At 37.1% G+C, this 23925-nt stretch overlaps 1 protein-coding gene across 6 annotated transcripts in view; it reads left to right on the forward strand.

The window, feature by feature from the left end:
* MLH3 (mutL homolog 3) overlaps nucleotides 1–23925 on the forward strand; it is a 37310-nt gene that overhangs the window by 314 nt on the left and 13071 nt on the right. For 4 of the 6 annotated variants that reach the window (XR_008914969.1, XM_056810679.1, XM_056810681.1 and 1 more), the window contains exons 2-5: nucleotides 1246–4593; nucleotides 15973–16071; nucleotides 16737–16822; nucleotides 18344–18448. Coding sequence is in view for 5 of the 6 variants with exons in the window: in XM_056810679.1 (XP_056666657.1) it covers nucleotides 1302–4593; nucleotides 15973–16071; nucleotides 16737–16822; nucleotides 18344–18448 (3582 nt within the window). In the remaining variant the exon portion in view is untranslated. The remainder of the gene's footprint in view (nucleotides 1–1245; nucleotides 4594–15972; nucleotides 16072–16736; nucleotides 16823–18343; nucleotides 18449–23925) is intronic. The other 2 variants (XM_056810680.1, XM_056810683.1) reach the window with 1 other exon arrangement.

Raw genomic sequence — 23925 nt, forward strand, 5'->3', positions numbered from 1 at the left:
ACGGATACTTCTAAGGAATGATTGAGATGCTTCTGAGAAGGGTCTACTTTCTACAGACGTTTATGCCTTAGTTTCCGTGGCTGGGTGCTTGGGCAGGATGGTTTGGTCTAGGGCGGAGTTTAGGGAAAGAGGCGGGGTTAAGCAAAAGTGTGTTTTGAATTTGGGCGAGCTCGTCGGGATTTGACTGGGGGAGGCGTGGTCTATCGGGGGGCGTGGTCTGCCTGGAGCTGTTGGAACTTTTTCTGAGGAAGAAGTGCTTTTGATGGGGCGAAGTGAGTTGGGTATTTTCTTAACAATTTAAGGAAGAACGTGTTTTCCCCATTTGTACCCAGGGGTTTTGGTATCTCTCGATGAAAAGAAGCATTTTTCATAGTAAAGGCTCCTGTAAGTAATAGTAGAGTTGGTTGGAATCAGGATGTTTAATTAGATCCACGTTGTCAAGGTGATGTCGTCTATATATAAAGTTCAGAATCCTCAGATGCCACCAATACTGATGTTACTGGGTCATTTATTTTTGACTACCTTTTGTTTGAGGCTTAGTTCCTGTTGTTCTTTTTAAGTAAACAGGAAAGTGCCTGAGATCAAATTTGAACTCAGATCTTCTTGACCGTAGGCCAGGTTCTCTATTTACTGCATCACCTAGATGCCACATCATATGTGATTTTTTTTAAAGTATGTTTTTGCTCAGGTTCCTCCAATCATCTTATGTTCACTAGAAAAAGTTTTGCCACAGTCTTTCATGGAGCTTCACATCTTTCCAAAGCCATGGTTTTTGTATAGATGTTACAAAACTAGCTCCCTTTTATGTCCTCCATAGTGAATTGAGTTTATTGTTATTGATTGTAAAATAACGAGATTTTTCTCTCCATTGTAGATTACTTTCTGAATGGAATACTATTATCTACCTTATGGCACATAGAACTTAGAAAGGAGAGGAACTTAACATGAGATTTGAGATTTATTGTCTTAGAAATAGTTTGCACTAAAAGAAGTTCTGCCAAGACACAATATTACCTATTGACTATTAACATTAGAATGTTAAATAGATTGTACTAAATAAGAGTTCTGTCAAGATACAGTGCTACATATTATCTAGTAGCAATGTGAGAGAAAGATTTGATTTAAATAATATTTACAAACAATGATTGTGACAAAAACAGTTGTAATGATGTACTAGATAATTTATTGATACAAATGAAAAAGTTTCAAATTTTTCAGAGCCTTGATTTTCTTTGTTTTCTCTAGGAAAATATTTTGGATCAGAAAAGGATACTGCAGTTCTTACCAGTTTTCTACCTGCCATGATCAAATGTTTGTCTGAGGAAGTGCAAGTTAAACTCCGTTCTGGTGTGGCTATCGGCTCCCTTAGCCAATGTATTGAAGAACTTGCCCTCAACAGCATTGATGCTGATGCAAAATGCGTGGCTGTGAGAATAAACATGGAAACTTTCAAGGTTCAGGTTATAGACAATGGATCTGGAATGGAAAGGGATGATATAGAGAGAGTTGGAAAACAATATTTCACCAGTAAATGCAAATCTGTCCAAGACTTAGAGAACCCAAAGTTTTATGGTTTTCGAGGGGAGGCACTATCAAGCATAGCAAATATGGCCAGTGCTGTAGAAATTTCATCCAAAACAAACAGGACAGTGAAAACTTTTATGAAACTGTTTCAGAATGGGAAAACCCTAGAAGTTTGTGAGGCGGAGGTGACTAGACCAAGTTCGGGGACAACAGTTACTGTATATAACCTATTTTACCAGTTACCAGTGAGAAGGAAATGCATGGATCCCAGATTGGAGTTTGAGAAGGTTAGGCAAAGGATTGAAGCACTCTCACTGATGCACCCATCCATCTCCTTCTCCTTGAGAAATGATATTTCAGGTTCTATGGTTCTTCAGCTTCCCAAAACCAAAGATACATGCTCTCGATTTTGTCAAATTTATGGATTAGGTAAGTCACAAAAGTTAAGAGAAATCAAATTTAAATATAAAGAATTTGAACTAAGTGGATATATCAGTTCTGAAGCACATTATAATAAAAATTTGCAGTTTTTATTTGTGAACAAAAGACTGGTTTTAAGGACAAGATTGCATAAACTCATTGACTTTTTATTAAGGAAAGAAAGTATTATTTGCAGGCCAAAGGGCAGCTTTGCAAGTAAGCAAATGAGTTTAAGCCCTCCTCGGCATAGGTCAAACCCAGAACTCTATGGGATATATGTACTCAATGTGAAATGCCAATTTTGTGAGTATGATGTTTGCCTAGACCCAGCAAAAACTCTAATTGAATTTAAGAACTGGGATACCATCCTAGTTTGTTTTCAGGAAGGGATAAAAACTTTTTTAAAACAAGAACAGTTATTTGTAGAATTGTCAGGTGAGGATATTAAAGAATTTAATGAAGACAGTGGCTTGACCTTATTTAGTGCTATTCTTCAGCCTATGGCCTCTGATGAAAAGTGTGTCCAGAACAATTTTCAGGAGGCATGTGAAAATATCATGGATTCTTATGAAATATTTAATATGAAGTCTAAAACTGTGAAAAGAAAAGCTGCCATGGAAAGCATTACTTTAAAGGCTTGTGGGAGGGAAGAAGATATCGAACAAGTAAAAGATTGCCAAGTATTGACCAGCAGTGACCCCAATGACACATACTTTAATGATATGATAGAGTCATCTGTACCTTGTCAAGATGGCACCAGATCAGAACCAAATGTCTTGGAAATGAAGTTCACAGATTCTGAAAAAAATAATACTAAAAATACTTGTTTAGAACTTGAGTTTTCAGAAAATCACTGTGGAACCAATGCAGAAGTGTTAAAGAATACCTTTTTTACTCCACATTACCTTGAAGACAGTGGAGAAAATCTATATCTACAAAAGGAACAGACTAATGGAAAATGTTTCAACAGTGTATGTAAAGGACAACAACAGAGGCTTAAAGATACCCCTGAAATGGCATGCAAACCTCAATCTTTTGGGAGGCTACTACCAGAGACATGTGATAGACTTAAAGAAGATGGAGCAACAAGCAGAGACTCTAATTGTGATAGAGGAGAGACAGTTTTTAGCTATGGACAAGTTCAGTTATGTTCCACTGGCTTTATAACTCATGTGATACAAACCCCACAATCAAAATCATCTGAAATAGACTTTTCTTTAAAAAATTATAATCAACCTGGTCCTGTGAGTGCTAGGCAAATATTTGGAAACAAAACCCAAAGTTCAGTTGAGATCTTAAATATTACAGAGTTAAATAAGAATTTAAATGAAGAATCTGTTAAACCAGTCAATCAACATTTTTGCTTAACAAATATAAGAGATGGACCAAAAAACAAAACTATAGGAATCTATAAAAACAAGCCAATTCATAAGAAAAGCAGTAAGCAATCACATTCAAATAACTTGTTATCTAATGCTTCCTTTACTTTTCCTTTGAATGTACACATTTCAAATAAGGGAAAGAAAACAGAAAAACTGATTGGTTTTTCCACACCCTTTGCTCATAAGAAAATAAGTTTGTTTTCACATCCAGACTCTTTAGAGAAGTTTAAGAGACAAGATAGAAAGGTTGAGAATCTTCTGCCTTCAGGAATTCGGGGTATTAATAATGATTTTGAAATAACTACCAGTATTGGTTCCCAAGTTGAACCTGACATGTCTCAGAAAGGAAATAGTCACTTAGACCATTCCAACATTTGTAAAATTACAGCGATAGCTACTGAACCCAGTGATAGTGGCCAACCCGTAAGTCACATCCCCCCAAAACAAATTTCAGCTTCCCAGGAAAAGCAGATATTGGAACAACAGAATGCCAGTGTGCCAGAAAGTCCTATAATACTTACTGACTATTCTCAGCTTCACAAAAAACTTTTCAATGATGACAAGCCATTAGGATCATTAGCATCTAAATTATCCAGAATGAAAGATCACAACAAAGAAGTTTTAACTACTGAAAGCAATGGACATTTTAAGGACTCTTTCCCCAGCTTCAATACACAAGAGAGTACCTTCTGCAATGTGTTAGTCCAGAATTCTTGTAAGTTATCTCATAATATGCATAGAATAAGAGGAGATAGTAGCTTCATCCCAGATTCAAATGCTGCTGTTCAAGAAATTGCCAAAAATAATAATAACAATAATACAGATTCATATTTTACTAGTCAGTCATTGCTGATTAATACAACAACAGAAGACTCTACAATGAGACATGATGTTTCTTTGGTGTTGTCCGGGAATTCATCTCTTGAAGTCCATACAGGCCCAAATATCCCCACCATATCTTCAGAACAGCAACTGGAAACAGCCAACCCTCCTAGCACAGCTTTAATAAGTCACTTGGAAGTTTCATCAGATGATCAAACTGCAGCTTGTTTTCAGAAAGAGAATACCAAAACAAGCATTTCTAAGGATGAAGAGTCAATGGCACATTCCTCTGCTTGGCAGCAACATTTTGATGTATCACTGGGTAGAATGGTCTATGTCAACAAAATAACTGGACTCAGTACGTTCAGTGCCCCCCAGGAGGAAAAGTTGGCAAGTTGTACAAAAGACATAACAACCATGGATGTCAATGTTGTCTCCAAGAATGGTAGGTAGAAAGTTTCTTTTCAAAGCAAATGCATTATAGATAAATAAAGTTTTTAAAATGTATGCTTCAATCTGCATTTAGAGTTCAACAGTTCTTTCTCTGGAGGTAGATAGTATTTTTATCATAAGTCCTTCAGAATTGTTTTGGATCATTGTATTGTTGAAAATAGCTAAGTCACTCACAATTGATCATGTTACTGTGTACAATGTTCTTTTGGTTCTTACTACACTGTGCAAGGGTTCGTAGAAGTCTTACCAGGTTTTTCTGAAACAATTCTGAAAGCTTAAAACACAGTAGTATTCCATCATAATCATGTACCACAACTTGTTCAACCATTCTCTAGTTGATGGGAATCTCCCTTACTTTCTTTTTTTTTTTTTAAACCCTTACCTTCCATCTTAGAATCAATACTGTATATTGGCTCCAAGGCAGAAGAGTGGTAAGGGCTAGGCAATGGGGGTCAAGTGACTTGCCTAGGGTCACAAAGCTAGGAAGTGTCTGAGGACAAATTTGAACCCAGGACCTCCCATCTCTGGGCCTGATTCTCAATCCGCTGAGTCACCTAGGGCCCCCCCCCCCCCAATTTCTAGTTCTTTGCCACCACAAAAAGAACTGGTATAAAATTTTTTGTACAAATAGGTCCTTTTCCCTTTTCTTCAATCTCTTTGGAATACAGACCTATGGGGGCATTGCTGGGTCAAAAGGTATGTAGTTTTATAATGCTTTGGGATTAATTTCAAATTGTTCTCTAGAATGGTTCGATTAATTCATAACTTCACTAGTAGTGTGTTAGTGTTCTAATTTTTCTATATTCCCTCCAGCATGTCTCATTGTCCTTTTCTGACCTATTAGCCAATTTGATAGATGTGAAGAATCTCAGAATTGTTTTAACTTGCATTTCTTTAATTAGCAATGATTTAGAGCATTTTTATGTGATTATTGCTAGCTTTCAATTCATCTAAAACTATTTTTTATATAGTTTGATTATTTATCAGCTGGGGACTGGTTTTTATTTTTATAAATTTGATTCTATTCCTATATATTTGAAAATGAGGCTGTAAAAAAATCAGTGAAACTTGCTGTAAATTTTTTCCCAGTTTCCTGCTTTTCTTCTCATTTTTGTTGCATTTGTTTTGTTCATGCAAAAACTTTTTAACTTCATGTGATAAACATTTTATTTCCAATAGCCCTCTCTATCTTATTTATAAACTCTTCCCTTCTCTAAAGATCTGACTTACTTATGCAATCACCCTTTATGTTTAAAATCATTTATTCATTTTGACCTTATCTTAATATGTGGCATATAAGATGTGGATCTATGCCTAGTTTCTGCCAAACTGCTTTCCAGTTTTCCCAGCAATTTTTGTCAGATATTGAGTTCTTACCCCCAAAGCTTGGATCTTTGGGTTTATTAAACACTAGATTATTATGGTTATGTATCTAATCTTCCACTTATGCATCACTCTATTTCTTAGCCAGTAACAGATTGTTTTGGTGATTAACATGTTGTAATATAGTTTGAAATTTGGAACCACCATCTTTCACATTTTTTCATTGATTCCCTTGAAATTCTTAATCTTTTGTTCTTCCATATGAATTTTGTTACTATTTTTTCTTTAAAGTAATTATTTGGTAGTTTGATTGGTATGGCCCTGAATAAATAAATTAATGTACGTAGAATCGTCATTTTTATTATATTGGTTTGTCTTGCCCAAGAGCAGTTACTATTTCTCCAGTTATTTGATCTGTGTTTGTGTAAAAAACGTTTTGTGATTGTGCCCATATAATCCCTGAGTTTTTCTTATTAGGTAGACTCCCAAGTATTTTACATTATTTGCAGTTAATTTAAGTGGTTTTTTTCTCTTTTTATTTCCTCTTGCTGGGTTTTGTTGGTAGTTTATAAAATTATTGATAATTTATGTGAATTTATTTTATATCCTGCAATGCTATTGAAGTTCTTAATTGCTGTAACAAGTTGGTTCTCTAGGATTTTCTAAGTATAGGATCACCTCATCTATAAAGAGTGATACTTTTGTTTCTTCATTAAATATTTGTATTCCTTGATTTCTTTTTCTTGTCTTATTGCTAGCATTTTTAGTGCAATATTGAATGATAGTGGTTATGATAGATATTCTTGCTTCACTCCTGATCTTTTTTTGGGGAAGGCTTCAAGTTTGTCCCTTGCTCTTGATTTTAGATAGGACTACTTATCATCTCCCAAAAATTAATTAATTAATTAATTATATTTTTCTATGGTTGCATGATTCATGTTCTTTCCCTCTCCTCTTCTGGAGCTGATGAGCAATTCCACTGGGTTATACATGTATCATTGTTCAAAACCTATTTCCATATTATTAATATTTGCAATAGAGTGATCATTTAAACTACTTATCATTTTATGAAAAGCTCCATTAGTCTGAATGCAGATTGAAACAGAAAATTTCTGCTTTATTTTCCTTTTGAGTTTTTTTTATGTGTCTTCTTTCACAACATGACTAATAGGGAAATAAAAGGAGGGAATTTGGAAAAAAAATTTTAGTGTAATTGGGGAAAAATATTATTAAAAAGAAAAGTTCCATTAATTCCTATGCTTTATCTAGTTGTTTTTAAATAGGAATGGATGTTATATTTTGTTAAAGGCTTCTTTTCCATCTATCTATCATGATTTCTGTTGGTTTTGTTATTGATATGCTTAGTTCTGCTGATGATTTTCCTAATATGGAACTATCCCTGTATTCCTGGTATACATCCTATCTGGTTATGAGATATGATCTTTGATATATATTGCTGTAATCTCTTTGCTAGTATTTTATTTAAAATTTTTTGCATCAATATTCATTAAGGAAATTTATTTATCATTTTCTTTCTCTGTTTTTGCTCTCCCTGTTTTAGGTATCAAAACCACATTTGTAGCATAAAAGGAATTTGACAGGATTTCTTCGTAACCTTTTTTTTTTTCAAATAGTTTATATAGTGTTAGGATTAATTGTTCCTTAAGTATTTGATAGAATTCTCTTGTAAATCCATCTTGTCTTGGGGATTTTTTCTTAGGGAGCTTACGGATGTCTTGTTTGATTTCTTCTTCTAAGATAGAGTTATTTAAGTATTCTGATTTCCTCTTCTGGTTAATCCAGACAGTTTACAATTTTTGTAAATAGTCATCCATTTCATTTAGATTGTTCAATTTATTGGTATATAATTGGGCAAAATAGCCCCTAATAATTGCTTTAATTTCATCTTCATTGGTGGTGAATTTACTCTTCATTTTTGAAACTGGTCATTTGTTTTTCTTCCTTCTTTTTTACTAACCAAATAAAGCAGTGGTTTATCTATTTTATTATTCTTCGTTCTCCCTAAAATCAGCTCCTAGTTCTTTTACTTTCAATGGTCTTTTTTACTTTCAATTTTATTAATCCTTTGGTTTTTCAGACTTCCCATTTTGGTGTTTAATTGCAGATATTTTTTCTAGTTTTTTTTTTTAATTGCATGCCCAATCCATTGATCTGATCTTTCTCTCTTTTTTTTCCCTTCCATAATATTTTCTTCTTTCCCAGTTAAGTGCAAAAGCAAGTTTTGGCATTCATTTTCTAACATTTTGAGTTTTAAATTCTCTCCTCTCCCTCCACTCCCTTCTTCTCTGAGATGACAAGCAATTTGATTGTCATTATACATGTGCTGTCATATAAAACATTTCCATATTCATCATAGAAGACACATTAAAAAAACCATGAAGAAAATAAAGTGAAACATGAGATGCTTCTATCTGCATTTAGACTCTTCCTATTCTTTGTCTAGAGATTGAAAGCATTTTTCATTATGCTTTCTCTCTTTTATTAATATACACATTTAGAAATACAAATTTCCCCTCAAGCATTGCTTTGACTGCTTCTCACAAATTTTGGAATCTTATCTCATTGTTGTCATTCTTTTTAGTGAAATTACTGATTCTTTGACCTACTTATTCTATAGGATTAGATTATTTAATTTCTAACTAACTTTTAACCTTCTTCCATAGTCCTTTATTAAATGTAATTTTTATTTCCTTATAGTCTGAAAAAAAAGTGCATTTCATATTTCTACTTTCCTACTCTTGGTTATGAGGTTTTTATGCCCAATGGTCAATTTTTATGAAGGTATCATGTACAGCTGAGAAAAGGGTCTGCTTATTTCTATTCCCTTTCAGTTTTCTCCAGAGGTCTGTCATATCTATTTTTTCTAAGATTCTATTCATCCCTTTGACCTCTTCATAGTTAGTTTTATCTAGCAAAGAGAAGGAAAAGTTGCAATCCCCACTAGTAAAACTTTACTGTTTGTTTCCTCCTATAATTCATTTAACTTTAAAAATTTGGATGCTATGCTATATGGTGTGATTGTTTATTTTTTATATTACTTAATTGTCTGTGGTTCCTTTTAGTAAGATGTAGTTTCCTTGTTTACCTCTTTTAATTAGTTCTCTTTTTGCTTTTGCTTTTCCTGAGATCATGATTATAACTCCTGCTTTTTTTTTAACCTCAGCTGAAGAATAATAGATTCTGCTCCAGCCCTTTATTTTAGCTCTATGTGTGTCTCTGTATCAAGTGTGTTTATTATACATAATGTCTTGTTGGATTCTGTTTTCTAATCACTTCTGCTATCTGCTTAGTTTTATGGATGATTTCATCTCATTCACATTCACATTTATGATTACTAACTCTACATTTCCCTTGCTTTTATTTTCTTCTCATTATCCTTCTCTCTTCCTTTCTTTATCTTGTCCATCTTCTAAAGTCTCTTGCTTCTGATCACTTCCTTCTTTTATTTGCCCTCTCTTTTATCACTCCACCCCTTCTCTGACCCTTTCCTCTTATTTCCTTTTTGGGCAAGACAGATTTCTGTTACTACTTGAGTATGTTTGTGTGTGTGTATATATATATGTATACATATACATATATATATACACACACACACGTACATACAATTCAATTAGTATACATATACTAATTGAACTAATATAGATTTGAGTGATATTTAACCATTGCTTGCCTTCCCCCTCCCTATTTTCCCTTCCATTGTAAAAGTTTTTTCTTTCCATGACTCTTTTATATGAGATAATTTCCCCCATTTTTCCTCTCTTTCTCTCTTTCCCCTTCTCCCAAGGCATCTCTCTTTCTTGCCTATTCATTTTTTATGTCATTCTAACATCATCAATTCAGTCCTGCACTTCTAATTGCCCTAATAATAATAACATTCTTAGAAGATACACATATCATTTTCCTATATAGAAAAGTAAACAGTTTAACCTTATTGAGTCCTTTATGATTTCTCGTCCATGTTCACCTTTTTATACTTCCCTTGAGTCATATTTGAAAGTCATATTTTTTATTAAGCTCTGGTCTTTTATCAGGAATCCTTAAAAGTCAGCTATTTAATATGCCTTTTTCCCTTAAAGGATTACACTCAGTTTTCCTGGGTAAATTATCCTTGGTTATAATGCCAACTCTTTTACTTTCTGGAATATCATATTACAGAGTCCTCTGTTCCTTTAATGTAGTAGCTGCTAAATTTTGTGTGATCCTGACTGTAGCTTCATGATATTTGAATTGTTTCTTTCTGGCTACTTCTAATATTTTCTTCTTGATCTGGATGCTTTGGAATTTGGCTATAATATTCCTGGGATTCATTTTGGGATCTACTTCAAATAATATTTAGTGTATTCTTTCCATTTCTATTTTACCCTCTAGTTAAATTGTCCCCCCAGAGCAGTTTTCCATGCCAATTTCTTGAAATGTGAAAATAGACATTCTTTCTTTGATCTAAGCATGGATTTCAGGTAATCCAGTCATTCTTAAATTATCTCTCTTTGATCTGTTTTCCAGGTCAGTTGTTTTTCCTATGGGATATTTCACAGTCTTCTTTTCTTTTATTTTGTTTTAATGTTTCTTGATATCTTATAGAATTATTAGCTTGATCAGTTCTAAGAATTATTTTCTTCAGTGAGCCTTTGTACCTTTTTGTCCTTTTGGCTAATTCTGCTTTTTAACATATTATTTTCTTCAGAATATTTTTGTTCCTCTTTTGCCAAGATGTTAACTGCCCTTTTATAATTTTCTTCCTTTGCTTTCATTTCCTTACCTAATTTTTCCTCTAATGCTCTTATTTGATTTTGAAAATAATCTTTTTTTTAACTCTACTAGAAATTCTTGTTGGGCTTGTATCCAACTCACAATTTTTCTTTAAGGCTTTGTTTATAGCAATTTTGATTTCATTATCTTCTGAGTTTATTTCTAGATCTTTTCCTGTCACCATAATGCTTTTTATATTCAAGTGGGGTTTTTTGTTGTTGTTTTTTGCTCATTTTTCACTCTATTTCTTGATATGGAATAAAACATTTAATTATTTTTATTATATGTTAATGTTGGATTCTGTTCCAAACATGGAGGGGAGGGACACTGTCCCAAGCTTCAGTCTTTTTCTCACTATTGTTTCCAGAGCAAGTTCTGTGGGGTTGGAAGTTTTCAGTGCTTCTGAGGTGAATGTGATCTGGAGTAAAGTGTGATCACTGCTCTCTTGATCTGCACTCTGGTCCTTACCCAGGAACAGTCCCTGATTCCTTATAATTGCTAGTAATAGATACTTCTTTTCAGGGCCCCTTTTCCCTTGGGACAAGAAATGATTATGTTTCTTAGGGTTCTTGGTCCTTTAGGTCTAAAAGTGATATTATCCTTCTGGGCTTCCATTCTCTCTTGGCCAAAAGTTTTCCTCTTAACCCTTAAACTATGACCCAGAAATGGATATAGACAATGGAGTTGCCAAATAGCATCTGGTCCTACTAGCACAGGGGTACCCTGTAATCTTTTTCTGACAAGTTGCCAGGTCCCATTACCTTGTCTCTGGCTTGAGAGTTTGTAAAGCTGCTGTTACTTCTGTAATCACTACCTAGTCCCACCATTGGTGTTTTGTCTACATGGCTTCTGGGCCAGCCTCCTCCACCACTATGTCACAGATATCACTGACCTCCTATGTTATCTCAGACTAGAAGAATGTCTTACACTGACCTTTTATTGGCTTTTGTTGCCACTCCAGAATTCAATTTGAGACATTATTTTAAAGTTGCTTGGAGGGTAATGTTGGGAGAGCTCAGCTGAGTGCTCTCTCTTGTGAACTTTAGATTACTCCACACTACTTAGTCTAACTTTTAAAAACAGGAATGTCTACACCCATACTTAAGGATTAAGTATTTAGGAGGATGGCCTATGACAGACATGTGCTAGCAAATGACAAACCAGAAACAACTGACAGACCCCTAGGCTGGCCTAAGTCAAGCTTAAGCTAGCATTGGTACATGTGATATGCAGGAAAGTGATGTAAAAACCGTCCATATATTTCACATCACCTCCTCTCTCCAGTCTCTTTCGGTGAAGAGGTGGCTCTGGTGGCATCTTGGTGTGGTGGCAGCTATTGATCGGGTTTGGCGGTGAGTTTTCCTTGATACTATACTGGGAGAAGCTTAATAGCCTAGTTCAGGTGAGGCATCTTCACTGAGCTCTCTCAGAGTTTAGGCTGATTCTTTTCTCCTTTACCTTCCAAACACTATCCTCTTAGAAATGCCTCTAATCTTCTTCAAAGACCTCATGGCAGAGGTCTTTGAACTCTCCCTGGCACATGCCAGGTGGGAGAAATCCTATACCCTCTTTCTCTCTCTTCTCTTTAATTCCTTCCCACTATATTAATTAAAATCACCATAAATTTCCAAATTGACTTGGGTATTTTATTTGGGATTTTCTCTGGTAACCAAATTAATTTAGATTGGGTCACAACCCTAAAATTATCCTTACACTTTCCACTCCCAGAAGTCCAGTGGCATTATTTTCAATGAACTTTAGGACACTATTGTGCTTTCTAGTCAAGAATTAGAGGGATCCTTTGGTAGATAATGTTATCATTGGTCTTTCTGAAGGTACCTGAATCACCAATACACAATTAAGTTTAAATACTTTCCTTTCTCCACTTCCCCCAAGGAGAACTTGACTACCACAAGTTAAAATTAGAATAAAAGTAGCTCATATTTTTATAGTGCTTTTGGGTTGGCAAAACACTTTACATACATTATCCCTTTTGATCTTTACAAACAACAACTATGTAAGATAGGTGATATTATAATTTCTATTTTATAAATAGAGTAGTTAAGGGATTTCCCCAAGATGAAAATTTTATTTACAAAGTTTTGAAGCAGATCTCGATTTCAGGGTCAGTGTTTTATCATGCTCAATGCTATATCATGTGTAATAAAGAGTAAACTGAAGGAAACTTATTACTTGTTGAACTAGAGAGGATAAACCGAGGGGAACCTGTTTCTTCAGCAATGACTGTTGTTCTCTGACTTGACTGTGTCTAGAGAGAACTACTGAGGGAACCTTAACCTGCTTATCAGTAATGGAGGTAGAACAGAAATGCTGGGGGATGCCACACATAAACAGAGATGCTGGTACACAAGGGATGCTGCTCTGGGGTTTGTTCTGGGGTCTTATCTCTTGATCCCTACTGATTGTTGATGGATCAATCTATTTCCTAACTCCTGCCTCCCTTCCTCCCTCCCTTAACCAACCTCTCCCTTTTGCCTCCCTCACCTCCCAATTCTTCTTGAAGCCTTTGGCTCCTTTCTTCCCTCCTGAGTGAACTATAAAGATACTCTGGTTGCTTTCTCTGTCAGGGGGTTTATTGGGATAACAGGATGGGAAACTGAGGTAAGAGGGATGAGGATTTTCCCTAATCTAATGAGATAAAATTGAGGTTTTGGGGAGTCACTAGTGTGACTCTTAGTTAGGAAGGTGGAGGTCAATGACTTTTCAATATCTTCTTTCTTCTTCACAAAAAAAAAAAAAAATCATTAAGGTCTCTCAGCTTAAACCCAGATAGAAACAAAGTTCAAAATCTCTCCTTCTCTCCTGGCCAGCTCAACTCTCTTATAAACCACCAACTCAGAAGCTTCTCCCCTGATCAGTTTCCACTGCTCAGAACCAGACAGAGACCAAGTCCCCAAAAGCTGTTTCTCTTCTCAGTGTCAACTTCAACTGCTCAGAGTCAGAGAAAACAAACAAACAAAAAAAATCAAGTCAGCCTCACAAAAGTCTTTCAGCCAGCTTCAAACCTCTAGGGAGAGTGTGTCTCCCAGTCAGAGACCAAGTCCAAAAGCCAAGTCATTTCCCCCCCTTCCCCCCAGGGTCCTTTCAGCCAGCTTCAAACTTCCAGGGAGCGAGAGAATGACCTCCAGTCAGAGACACAGAGACCAAAAGCCCAGTTTCTCTTCCATGTTGCCAGCCATAGCCCCCCAATTGCCCCTCGGGGGATATTCCGTTGGAATCTTCTCTTGACAGACATCTCGAGCTAGATCTCCAGCCCTGCATCTTGGTCCACAAGTTTCTCTCTGATGTCTCTATCACACATGCTAATTAGTTACATCCTATTATTCCTTCACTTTGTATAAGTAAATAACACTTCATTTCTAGAAGTTAAGAAAACTTGATATTGGAACTGTTCAATATAGCATATATTTCTATAACAGAAATACTTTATAATAATGAATCTTCATAATTTCTTTACATATTTGGTTACATATTCTGAAAGTTTTTAAGATGCCTCATAGATGACACTATAAGACGGTAGTAGAGCAGAGCTTAGGACTCTGAGTTCTCCATTTTCAGTTAAAATTAAAAGTGACAGTATTTTGGCAGTACATTGGGACCCAGATGTTAGGAGATGGTAAAGCACATTTCCATCTGGCAGTAACACCAAATTTGTACCAGAAAAATAAATTTTAAAGCAATATACATATTAAAAGATTCTAGTAAATACAAATGAATTTTAAATTATTTTAGGATGGATACTGCAAGCAAAAGAATATAAGATGCTCAATGATGGATGAAACCATTACTTTCTTATATAGCTTTTAACATTTTTTTTGCAGACAAAGAATCACATTCAGAGGGGAAATCTTTTCTATTAATGCTTCTGAGAATATAGGTTTGCTCACTGGTACTTGAGGCTCTTTCAGTACAAATGTCCTAATTTATGTAGTATGCTTCTTGTGGGGTCTAACTCAAAGCACTTCAGCAATTATAGCAGTTTATATTATTGAAATGCATTTGCTTCTGGTATGGTGCCCCCCCCCCCAATAACTGGAACACAATGCACTATGTAACAGTTGCTAATATAGAGGGAAGAGCTTGGCTGTGACAATCAGGGAAAACATCTGCTCCTATGAAATTAATCTTAATGTTCAAAGCGCCTCAACTTACATAAGGTTTTTTGACAAGTCAGCCTTGTAATGGAGGTCATGTCGTCGCATGGGTTTCTAATGACAAAATAAGGTTTGCTGAGCACTCAAATCCTAAACAATTTCAGCTGACCGGGAAATTTTAGAAAAATGTGTACTTCTTAACTATTGAAAGAGACTGCTGTATCAAAGATACTTTAAAGGAGATAAAGTAAAGTGAGCTAAAAAAGTGAAAATTTTACTCTTAGGCAAGTAGTATTAGAGTAATACAAAGTCACTGAATTTTGGCAGTTCTTACTTCAAAATGGCTTCCTTCTTGCCACTTATAATACCCACTTGTTTAAGTCAATATACCTGAACCACTGCAGGTCTCTCCACCTTTGGTCTCTTTTCCGTCCTTCATACCACTGCAAAAAACTGGTTATTCATGTCCTTTACAAGTCTGGACTCCTGTGATTCTGTGAATATTTACTAATTAATCAGTAAACATTTATATAGTGTCTGCCATATGCAAGGCCCTATGATAACTGCAGTGGATACAAAAGAACTCACAAAATTAGAAGAACTCGCAGTTTGGGGGAAGTGGAGGGTGAGTGGGCAAAAGAGGCAACATGCAAACAATCTTGCAATTAATGAACGGATTAGGCCATGTATACCTAAAAAATGTTCAAACCTCAATTTGAATTAAAACAAGACATTTTTCCTCTGGGGAAGTCAGTTATTATTTGATGGCCACAAATGATTTGAATCTCTTTGATATGCAAATAGAAGATGAAGAATCTTACCTCTAAATAAAAAAAAAATACTATGCCAACCCCAATTCATCAGAAAGTACATGATGAACTTCTGTTCTGTGCCTAGCTCTGTGTTACATCTTCCTTGTCTAGATGATGAAAGTGAAGCATTAGATCTTAAGCCCAAAACAAATTAGGCCGAATCACTAAACTTTGTCACTGGGGCATCTTGGTGCCTTACCCATTGAATTACATTTTCTCTTAGATCATTTTTTCCTATGTGGAAAGATACTTTGTATTTCTGTTAGTTTTTTATAATCTAAATGATCATATGAAATTTCCACAGTGATTTTGTTGTGTTTAGTGTGATGGATTTTTTTTTTAAATATTTAGGATTTCAGTGCAGGTGCCAACCATTTAGAAGCAAGCTTGTTCTGCCCTTCCTTCCGAGAGGTAGAGAAGAAAGGACCATGATGAGACAGGAATACAGAGGTAGCGTCAGATTGTTAGAACACACAGTACCTTGTCACCTAACTCACAAAACAAAGCAAAAATGTGTTAATGTTCCTGAGCAGAGCCAGCTGTGACTGACTGGAACCAGAAATTCCCCAAGGTCCTGTTAAACAGCAGAACTAAGTAATTCAGCTTATGCATTTTAGATCAGAAATTACCTTTTCAGACTCCAGGGTCAGTGACATGGACTGAGGTTTCTTCTGCTTCAGAAAACTACTCCTCTTTTGATGTTATTAGAAATGCAGCACATGTTTTAATTTAAGCAAGTCTTCTCATAGAAAGAAACTATGAACTTAGTTTTATTTTTGTTTTTAGTTTTCATTTCTTATTTCTTTCCCTTCTCCACCCCATTTTCAAAAGTTTTATATAAAAGGAATGCAGCTGATACTTTGCTCCATGTTTTTGAAATATTCCATTTTGTGTGCTGTCTAGAGAATAACTACGAAGTCAAAAGACTTTTCTTACCGGCCCTTTTAAATATTAACATATTGGAAATTTTTAGGGATACCATTTACACCGAAAATTTGTGGAATATGGCAATTAGCTATCTGACTTTTAGTTTCTGAGGTTAAACCACAAAGAATAGAAGATTGCCATTTACTTTGCCTCCTAAAACTAACTTTACATTTATTCTTTTATCAAAGATACTCTGAATGAAGCTTTTGGTGCTGATTCTCTCCAAACTTTGTTCTCAGAATGGGAAAATCCAGTGTTTACCCGATATCCAGAGGTGAGTCTACAATACTTATTCTTTTGCTAGTTTTAGAGTTTGAACTTAAGATTGGAGTTAGGACATGAATGAATGAACTAATTTTCAGGTAAGTCATAATGGAAATCGACAATATTCCTGACATATCTACAAAGTGAAATGTCATTTGTGGAGAGAAAAGACATTAAAATTCATAGCATTTTGGCAACTTTGACATTATGGGCAAATCTGTCCATGTACTAAAGTGTTTTCAGAACTCCATAGGATCCTAGGATCATAGATCTAGAGCTGCAAGAGACCATAGAAGCATCTCATCTGGATCTCTAATTTTATTAATGAGGAAAGAGATCCATGGAGGTTCAGTGACTTACTGAAGCCATACAGGTGGCACATTTTAGAGAAGGTGAGACTTGTGTGTTAGTCCTCTGATTGTAGAGTTGTTATTTTCACAATAGGATAGTAGTAATAAAATTAGTATTATTAGATAAAGGGGCAAATCTTCTAATGAGGGGACATCTGTCCTTCCAGATGGGACTGTGTTTTCTCTGAAATATGTATTAGCAACATATATTTTGTGAGCTGCCAAAGTAATCTACCTAATGTGCAGATCTGACCGTGAGACCCACCCTTGAACCCCCACTTAGTACACTCCAGTAGGTTCTTTGGACTCTAGGATCGAATGTCACATCTTCTATTTGGCTTTGAAAGCCCTTCACAATCCAGACCCTTCTGACCTTTCCAATCATTTTGCACTCTGTTGCACTGTGCACTCTATGATTCATTGATACCAGGCTTCTTGCTGCTTCTTGTACATGACTCTGTCTCCTCACACCATGACTTTGTACTGACCGTCCCCCGTGTCTGGAAAGCTTGCACTCCTCACCTCTGTCTCCCGGCTTCTCTGGCTTCGTCAAGCCTTGGTTTAAATCTCATCTTTCACAAGCCCTGCTTCGCCTCTACCCCTACCTTCCCTCTAAGACTAGCTCCCATACTTGGCACATACTGTGTGGAGGTAAGTGTTTGGATGTCGTCTTCTCCGTCACATCGGGAGCTCCTTCAGGGTGGGAACTGTGTTATTGCAGGCCTGGCACATAATAAGCACTTAATAAGTTCTTATTGATCACGCTGATGATAAGGAGTAGGCCACTAGTTGATTACTTGTTATTCAGTAGTTATTGCCTAAATTTGGTGACACTATCATTTTCACCAGAAATTTTCAATAAAGACTTTGCTGCTACCTATAGATAGGTGCTATAAAAATACGTGCTTTTTTTTTTTTTAATTGGCTCCAAGGCAGAAGAGTGGTAAGGGCTAGGCAATGGGGGTCAAGTGACTTGCCCAGGGTCACACAGCTGGGAAGTGGCTGAGGCCAGATTTGAACCCAGGACTTCCCGTCTCCAGGCCTTACTCTCAATCCACTGAGCCACCCAGCTGCCCCCAAATACGTGCTTTTAAAAGCATGTCAGGATACTTTAGAAAAAAGCAATGTAGACGTGTAAAATAGTTAGATTTAAGGAGTGTTGTTTGTGGTTCTCTTTACAGGTTGCTCTTGATGTGAGCAGTGACCAGGCTGAGAGTCTATCAGTAAAAATTCACAACATCTTGTATCCTTACCGTTTTACCAAAGAGATGGTCCATTCAATGCAGGTAAAAGACATATTGAAGCTTAATAACAGTGCATACAGTGCCCCAATTAGTTGATGAATTTTAAGTAAATTACCTTTATTGAAGATACAAAGTACTTAGGTTGTTAAATTGTCATGATCTTCCTATAATTTTTCCCACACAAAGAGAGGAGGCAAAGAAACCAAAGGGAAATTGTTTATATTGCAAGGAAAATAATTTGGTTAGGAATATGGAAGATCTCAAGGATTCGTTGTATGTTCTGGCCCCCATTTTCTCTTTAAAAAAAAAACTTTTGATATTTAATATTTTTACTTCACTCACATTTCCCACTACATGTCTTCCCCCAAACTTCTACTATAGAACCATCTCTTTTAATAAAGAAGAAAAAATGTCAGTGAAGCTAATGTAAAAACATATCACACATCTAGAGAGAGCAATACATCAAAATAATATATCCAAAAAGTCAGTTTTCTGTGTAGTGTTCCACCCCAAATGTCCCCCATCTCTGCAAAGAAGCGATCTGTCCCACATTTTCAAGGGCTGTTAAGGAGAGATTTTTTTTTTTTTGCACAGGATTATACACCTGCTTGTTGTAAAATATTCAGGAATCAACAAGCAATATTGCTGGCAATTCCCATAACAGTGGAGAATTGACTTGAAATGGCCAAGTGGTGCAGAAGATAGAGCTCTGGGACTGAAGTCATAAAGACCTGAGTTCATATCTAACCTCAGATACTAGCTGTGTGATCCTGGGCAAGTCATTTAACTGCTATTTGCCTCAGTTTCCTCAGTCATAAAATGGGGATCATAATGGCACTTTTAATTTGGAAAACCCATAGGGATCATCTGATTTTAGGAGTGAACAAGCATATAAATGAAAAAGAAAGACATTATTGAGACATTTTATTTATTTAATTTTTTCTTTAAATTAAAGCCCTTACCTTCTGTCTTGGAGCCAATACACAGTATTGTGTGGTAAGAGTGGTAAGGGCTAGGCAATGGGGGTCATGTGACTTGCCCAGGGACATACAGCTGGGAAGTGTCTGAGGCCAGATTTAAACCCAGGACCTCCCATCTCTAGGCCTGACTCTCAATCCACTGAGCCACCCAGCTGCCCCCTATTGAGACATTTTAAAAAGTAAAAGTATTGAGAAATTATATGATCAAACCTGAAGAGGCAACTCAGGCAGTGCTCTATGAATTACCCAAACTATAATTCAAAATTGCCGGATACACTAACAGTAGAAAGTAGTTCTTGGGAGCCGGTACCATCCACTGGACCCACTACTGAATAGTTGGTATGGAGAGTAGAGGCTGTCATGAGCAAAGGAGACCTGATGGCAAAGGTATTAAGGCTACTTATCAAGTCATAAAAGACATCTTACTGAGGGCCAAAGCCAGGCTTCCATAGCAGGAAAAGGAGCCCCACCTCTGGATTGAACTGAATCTAGATTCTCCAAGTTGGATGGAAAAACACCTTCTGCATTGAGCTGATCCTCGGCTTGATCCCAGCTTCCCAACTTAAGATATTCCGCTACGAGGAGATATCAGAACTCAGCGGGCACCTCGGTGCATAACTGACGGCCTCTGACTGAGGGAAGATGAATATGTTACCAAAATCCCCCTGAGAAGCATGGGAACCTTTAGAAGGCCGGAGGCCAGAGAGTCGGTTTGATGCCTCCCCAGGAAGCCTAGCTCACCGTCAGCCATTGCGCGGTTCAACACGGTGGAGAAAGCCAGCTGGGATTTGGGCAGATGTCACGCCATAGAAAACTGTCTACAGAGCAGCCAAAGCACCTGAGGAAGATGTGGCCAAATGGCAGCACGTAAGGGGAGGCGACCTACAGCCTGGATGTGCTTGTGCTTCTAACCATTTCTGAGGCTCGCTGGAGTCCTCCCCATTGCTACCAACTGGTGACCCTAGTACGTACGCTACATAACAAGCTTCCAGCTACGAAGAGGGATGGTCACCAGGAAGTCTTAGCCTCAGCTGGCTCTGGAACATCCTTGCGTGCATAGGCCAATAAGGCAAGGAAGCCATCCTGCGAATGCAGATGCGTGCCCTGAAAACCACAGGGACTGGCAAGAGGTAAAACCCTGCTCCCTGGCGCCTGTAGCACTTGGGAGTAAAGGCCGTGAAGGCAGGATGCACAAACACCATCAGGAGGCAACAAGGACACGGCTACGTTCTGTTCCAACTGCACAGCTTGGACGGACTTGTGAAGAGAATGTAGCATTGTTGCAGAAGGTGGGACCGAGGAAGAAGGTTGCCCTGGACTCCCCAAGCAGTGAGCATTTATGGGCGAATTCTGCCGGGACTCATGACCGTACATGGAAGTGGTAGTGAAGGCTGAGCATATAACATGCCCAAATTATGCTACAGAGCAGTAATCATCAAAAGAACGTTGGTACTAGTCATGCAATAGAGCGTTGATATACAGAGGCAAACAAAGCCCAAAATCTTAGCTGTTGAGGTAAGAGCTTAATGTTTGCCAAAAGCCATGGGGAAAACTGGAAATCAATCTGGCAGAAACTAGGTGTAGACCAGTATTTTACGTCATATGCTAATCTCAGCTCGAAATGCACACAATTTAGACATGAAGGGTAAAGCCATAATTTAGAGGAATAAGAAATACATTATGTGAGACCAATGGATAAGGGAAAAGTTTATAACCTAATGAAATAAAGAGGAACATAGAAAGCAAAATGGAAAATGTTGTTTACATAAAATGAAAAAGGTTTCGCACAAACATGACCAATGCAACTAAAATTAGAGAAACATGTAAATGGTAGGGGGAATCTCTGCAGTAAGATTTTCTGCTAAAAGCCTTGTTTCTAAGATATGTAGAGATTGACTGAAATTTATAAAAATAAAAGCCATTCCCCAGTTTATAAATGGTCGAACGATATGAATAGGCAGTTTTTAGAGGAAGAAATCCAAGCTGTCAATAGCCTATGAAAAAATTATCTACATTAATAGAGAAATACAAATTAAAAGAACTCCAAAGGTCCATCTATGATGAAGGGGATTGTTGCAGAGAAACCTGAGAAGACTCCTTTAAACTGATGCGGAGTGAATCAGAACAAGTCATACAATAATAGTAGTATAAAGACAAAAACTTTGAAAGAATTGGGAATTCTTACCAATACAATGATGGAATGTGATTCCAGAAGCCTGTCCACCTCCAGCTAGAGAGGTGATGAGCTTAGAAGACAGATTAAAACATACATTTTTGGACATGACCAACATGGGAGTTAATTTTTTTTTTAAACCCTTACCTTCCACCTTAGAATCAATACTATATGTTGGTTCTAAGGCAGAAGAGTGGTAAGGGCTAGGCAATAGGAGTTAAGTGACTTGCCCAGGGTCACACAGCTAGGAAGTGTCTGAGGTCAGATCTGAACCTAGAATGTCTCCATGCCTGGCTCTCTGTCCACTGAGCCACCCAGCTGCCTCCCATTCACGCCCCCCCCACCCCCGAGAATTTTTTTTTTTAAACCCTTACCTTCCGTCTTGGAGTCAATACTGTGTATTGGCTCCAAGGCAGAAGAGTGGTAAGGGCTAGGCAATGGGGGTCAAGTGACTTTCCCAGGGTCACACAGCTAGGAAGTGTCTGAGGCCAGATTTGAACCTAGGACCTCTCATCTCTAGGCCTGGTTCTCAATCCACTGAGCTACCCAGCTGCCCCCCAAAAATTTCTTAAGTGTATCAACATGATTGGAACCAGGTCCAGTCTGTTCAAGATACCAGCATGATATTGCAGTCAGTAATCTGGGACAAAATACCAGCACATTTTGATTATCCAAGAAGCCTGTGCACAGTAGAACAGAGGCAAGCAATAACAGCAAACATTATGAGAACATTGACTCTTTAACCTCTGAAATGGACCCCAAGTTATTAGATTTTTGTGATTCTCCAGTACCAGAAGAATCGAAGGATTCATTCAGACAAAAGGTCACAGCATGAATGGGATATGGAATGTGCCCCCAAAGCATCCAGTTTACCACTCTTAAATCACTTTTAAAATATTCTCAGATTACTTTATCTGTGACTTCAGAAACCATCTTTAAACCATACTGGTCAGTGACTTTATTAGAGAAAAGCAGCCAAAAATGCAAAGGAGAATAGAAAAATATGAATATGTGTAGCCTACTAAACTTTGAACAAAAGAACCAAAGTGGACTAATTTACCATTTCAAGATTTCACAATGCTCTGGGTTGTTTGGGTAAACAGACTTACCTAGTGGCTATTTTGATGTTCCCATGGCAGAGGAAAGTAAAGAAAACTTGAATTTCATCCACCAAAATATGTTTTGTTCATGTATACCCCAGAGCATTTTGAAAGCACCTTACACTTTGCAGTAATTGATGGAAAAAATACTTATAAACATGTATTTACTTCATTGCTTTGGGGAAGACACTAGAAGTACGTGAAGAAATATGATAAAAATGTTGAAACATAGAAAAAAATGGCCTGAATCTGTTGATAAGTCGGTGCCAGTTTTGCAGATCCTCTGCCAAGTATATGGGCTTTATTGTATCTCAATAAGGTATAAAGAACAACCCAGAAAAGATGGGTACGACCCTCACTTTGCCATGCCCTTTGAACCTTTGAGATGCAAGGACTTTCTAGCAGTTATTGTAGATTTGTTAAGAAATATGCTTCTATTGCTGGACCAGCCAATGATGCCACTCCTGTTTACCTGATTTGAGAAAAATAGAAGCAGAAGAGTAAGAAAATGATTTATCCTAAACCCCACAAAGCCCTTTTCAATATCTGTGGGAAGACAAATGTGAACAAGAGTTTGCAAGTTTAGAGGCAGCTAGGTGGCTCAGAGGATAGAGAGCCAGGCCTGGAGTCTGGAAGTCCTGGGTTGGAACGTGGCCTCAGACACTTCCTAACTGTGTGATCCTGGGCAAGTCACTTACCCCAATTTACGGCTCTTCTCTTGGAACCAACACTCATGGATTCTAAAGCAGAAGGTAAGGTTTAAGGGGGGAAAAAGAGTTTGCTACTTTACTTGTAACAAGTTTACAAAGTCTGCTGCTTCACACAGGACCAGTATTTGTTCAAATAAATACAAATAAGTTTTTTGTTCAGCCAGAAATAGATACTAACCCTTGAGGGCTGGACAGCCACCTTCCACCAAGAGGGACATAATCACCAGAAATGAGTTGTATTTACCTGCAAAGGCTAAGCAACAAGACTTGTTCTCCCCCCCCCCCCCCCCCCCCCCAACAAGCTTTGAAGTAGGCTATCATGGAGAGGTCAAATTAACAAGCATTAAAAAAATTTTTTTTTTCTAAACCCTTACCTTCCATCTTAGAATCAATATTGTGTATTAATGAGTTCCAAGGCAGAAGGGTGGTAAAGGCTAGGCAATGGGGGTGAAGTGACTTGCCTGGGGTGATGCAACTAGGAAGTGTCTGAGGTCAGATTTGAACCTAGAATCTCCCATCTTTGGGCTTAACTCTCTATCCACTGGGCCACCTGGCT

This window comes from Monodelphis domestica, chromosome 1 (genome assembly GCF_027887165.1).
Source record: "Monodelphis domestica isolate mMonDom1 chromosome 1, mMonDom1.pri, whole genome shotgun sequence".
Lineage (NCBI taxonomy): Eukaryota > Metazoa > Chordata > Mammalia > Didelphimorphia > Didelphidae > Monodelphis > Monodelphis domestica.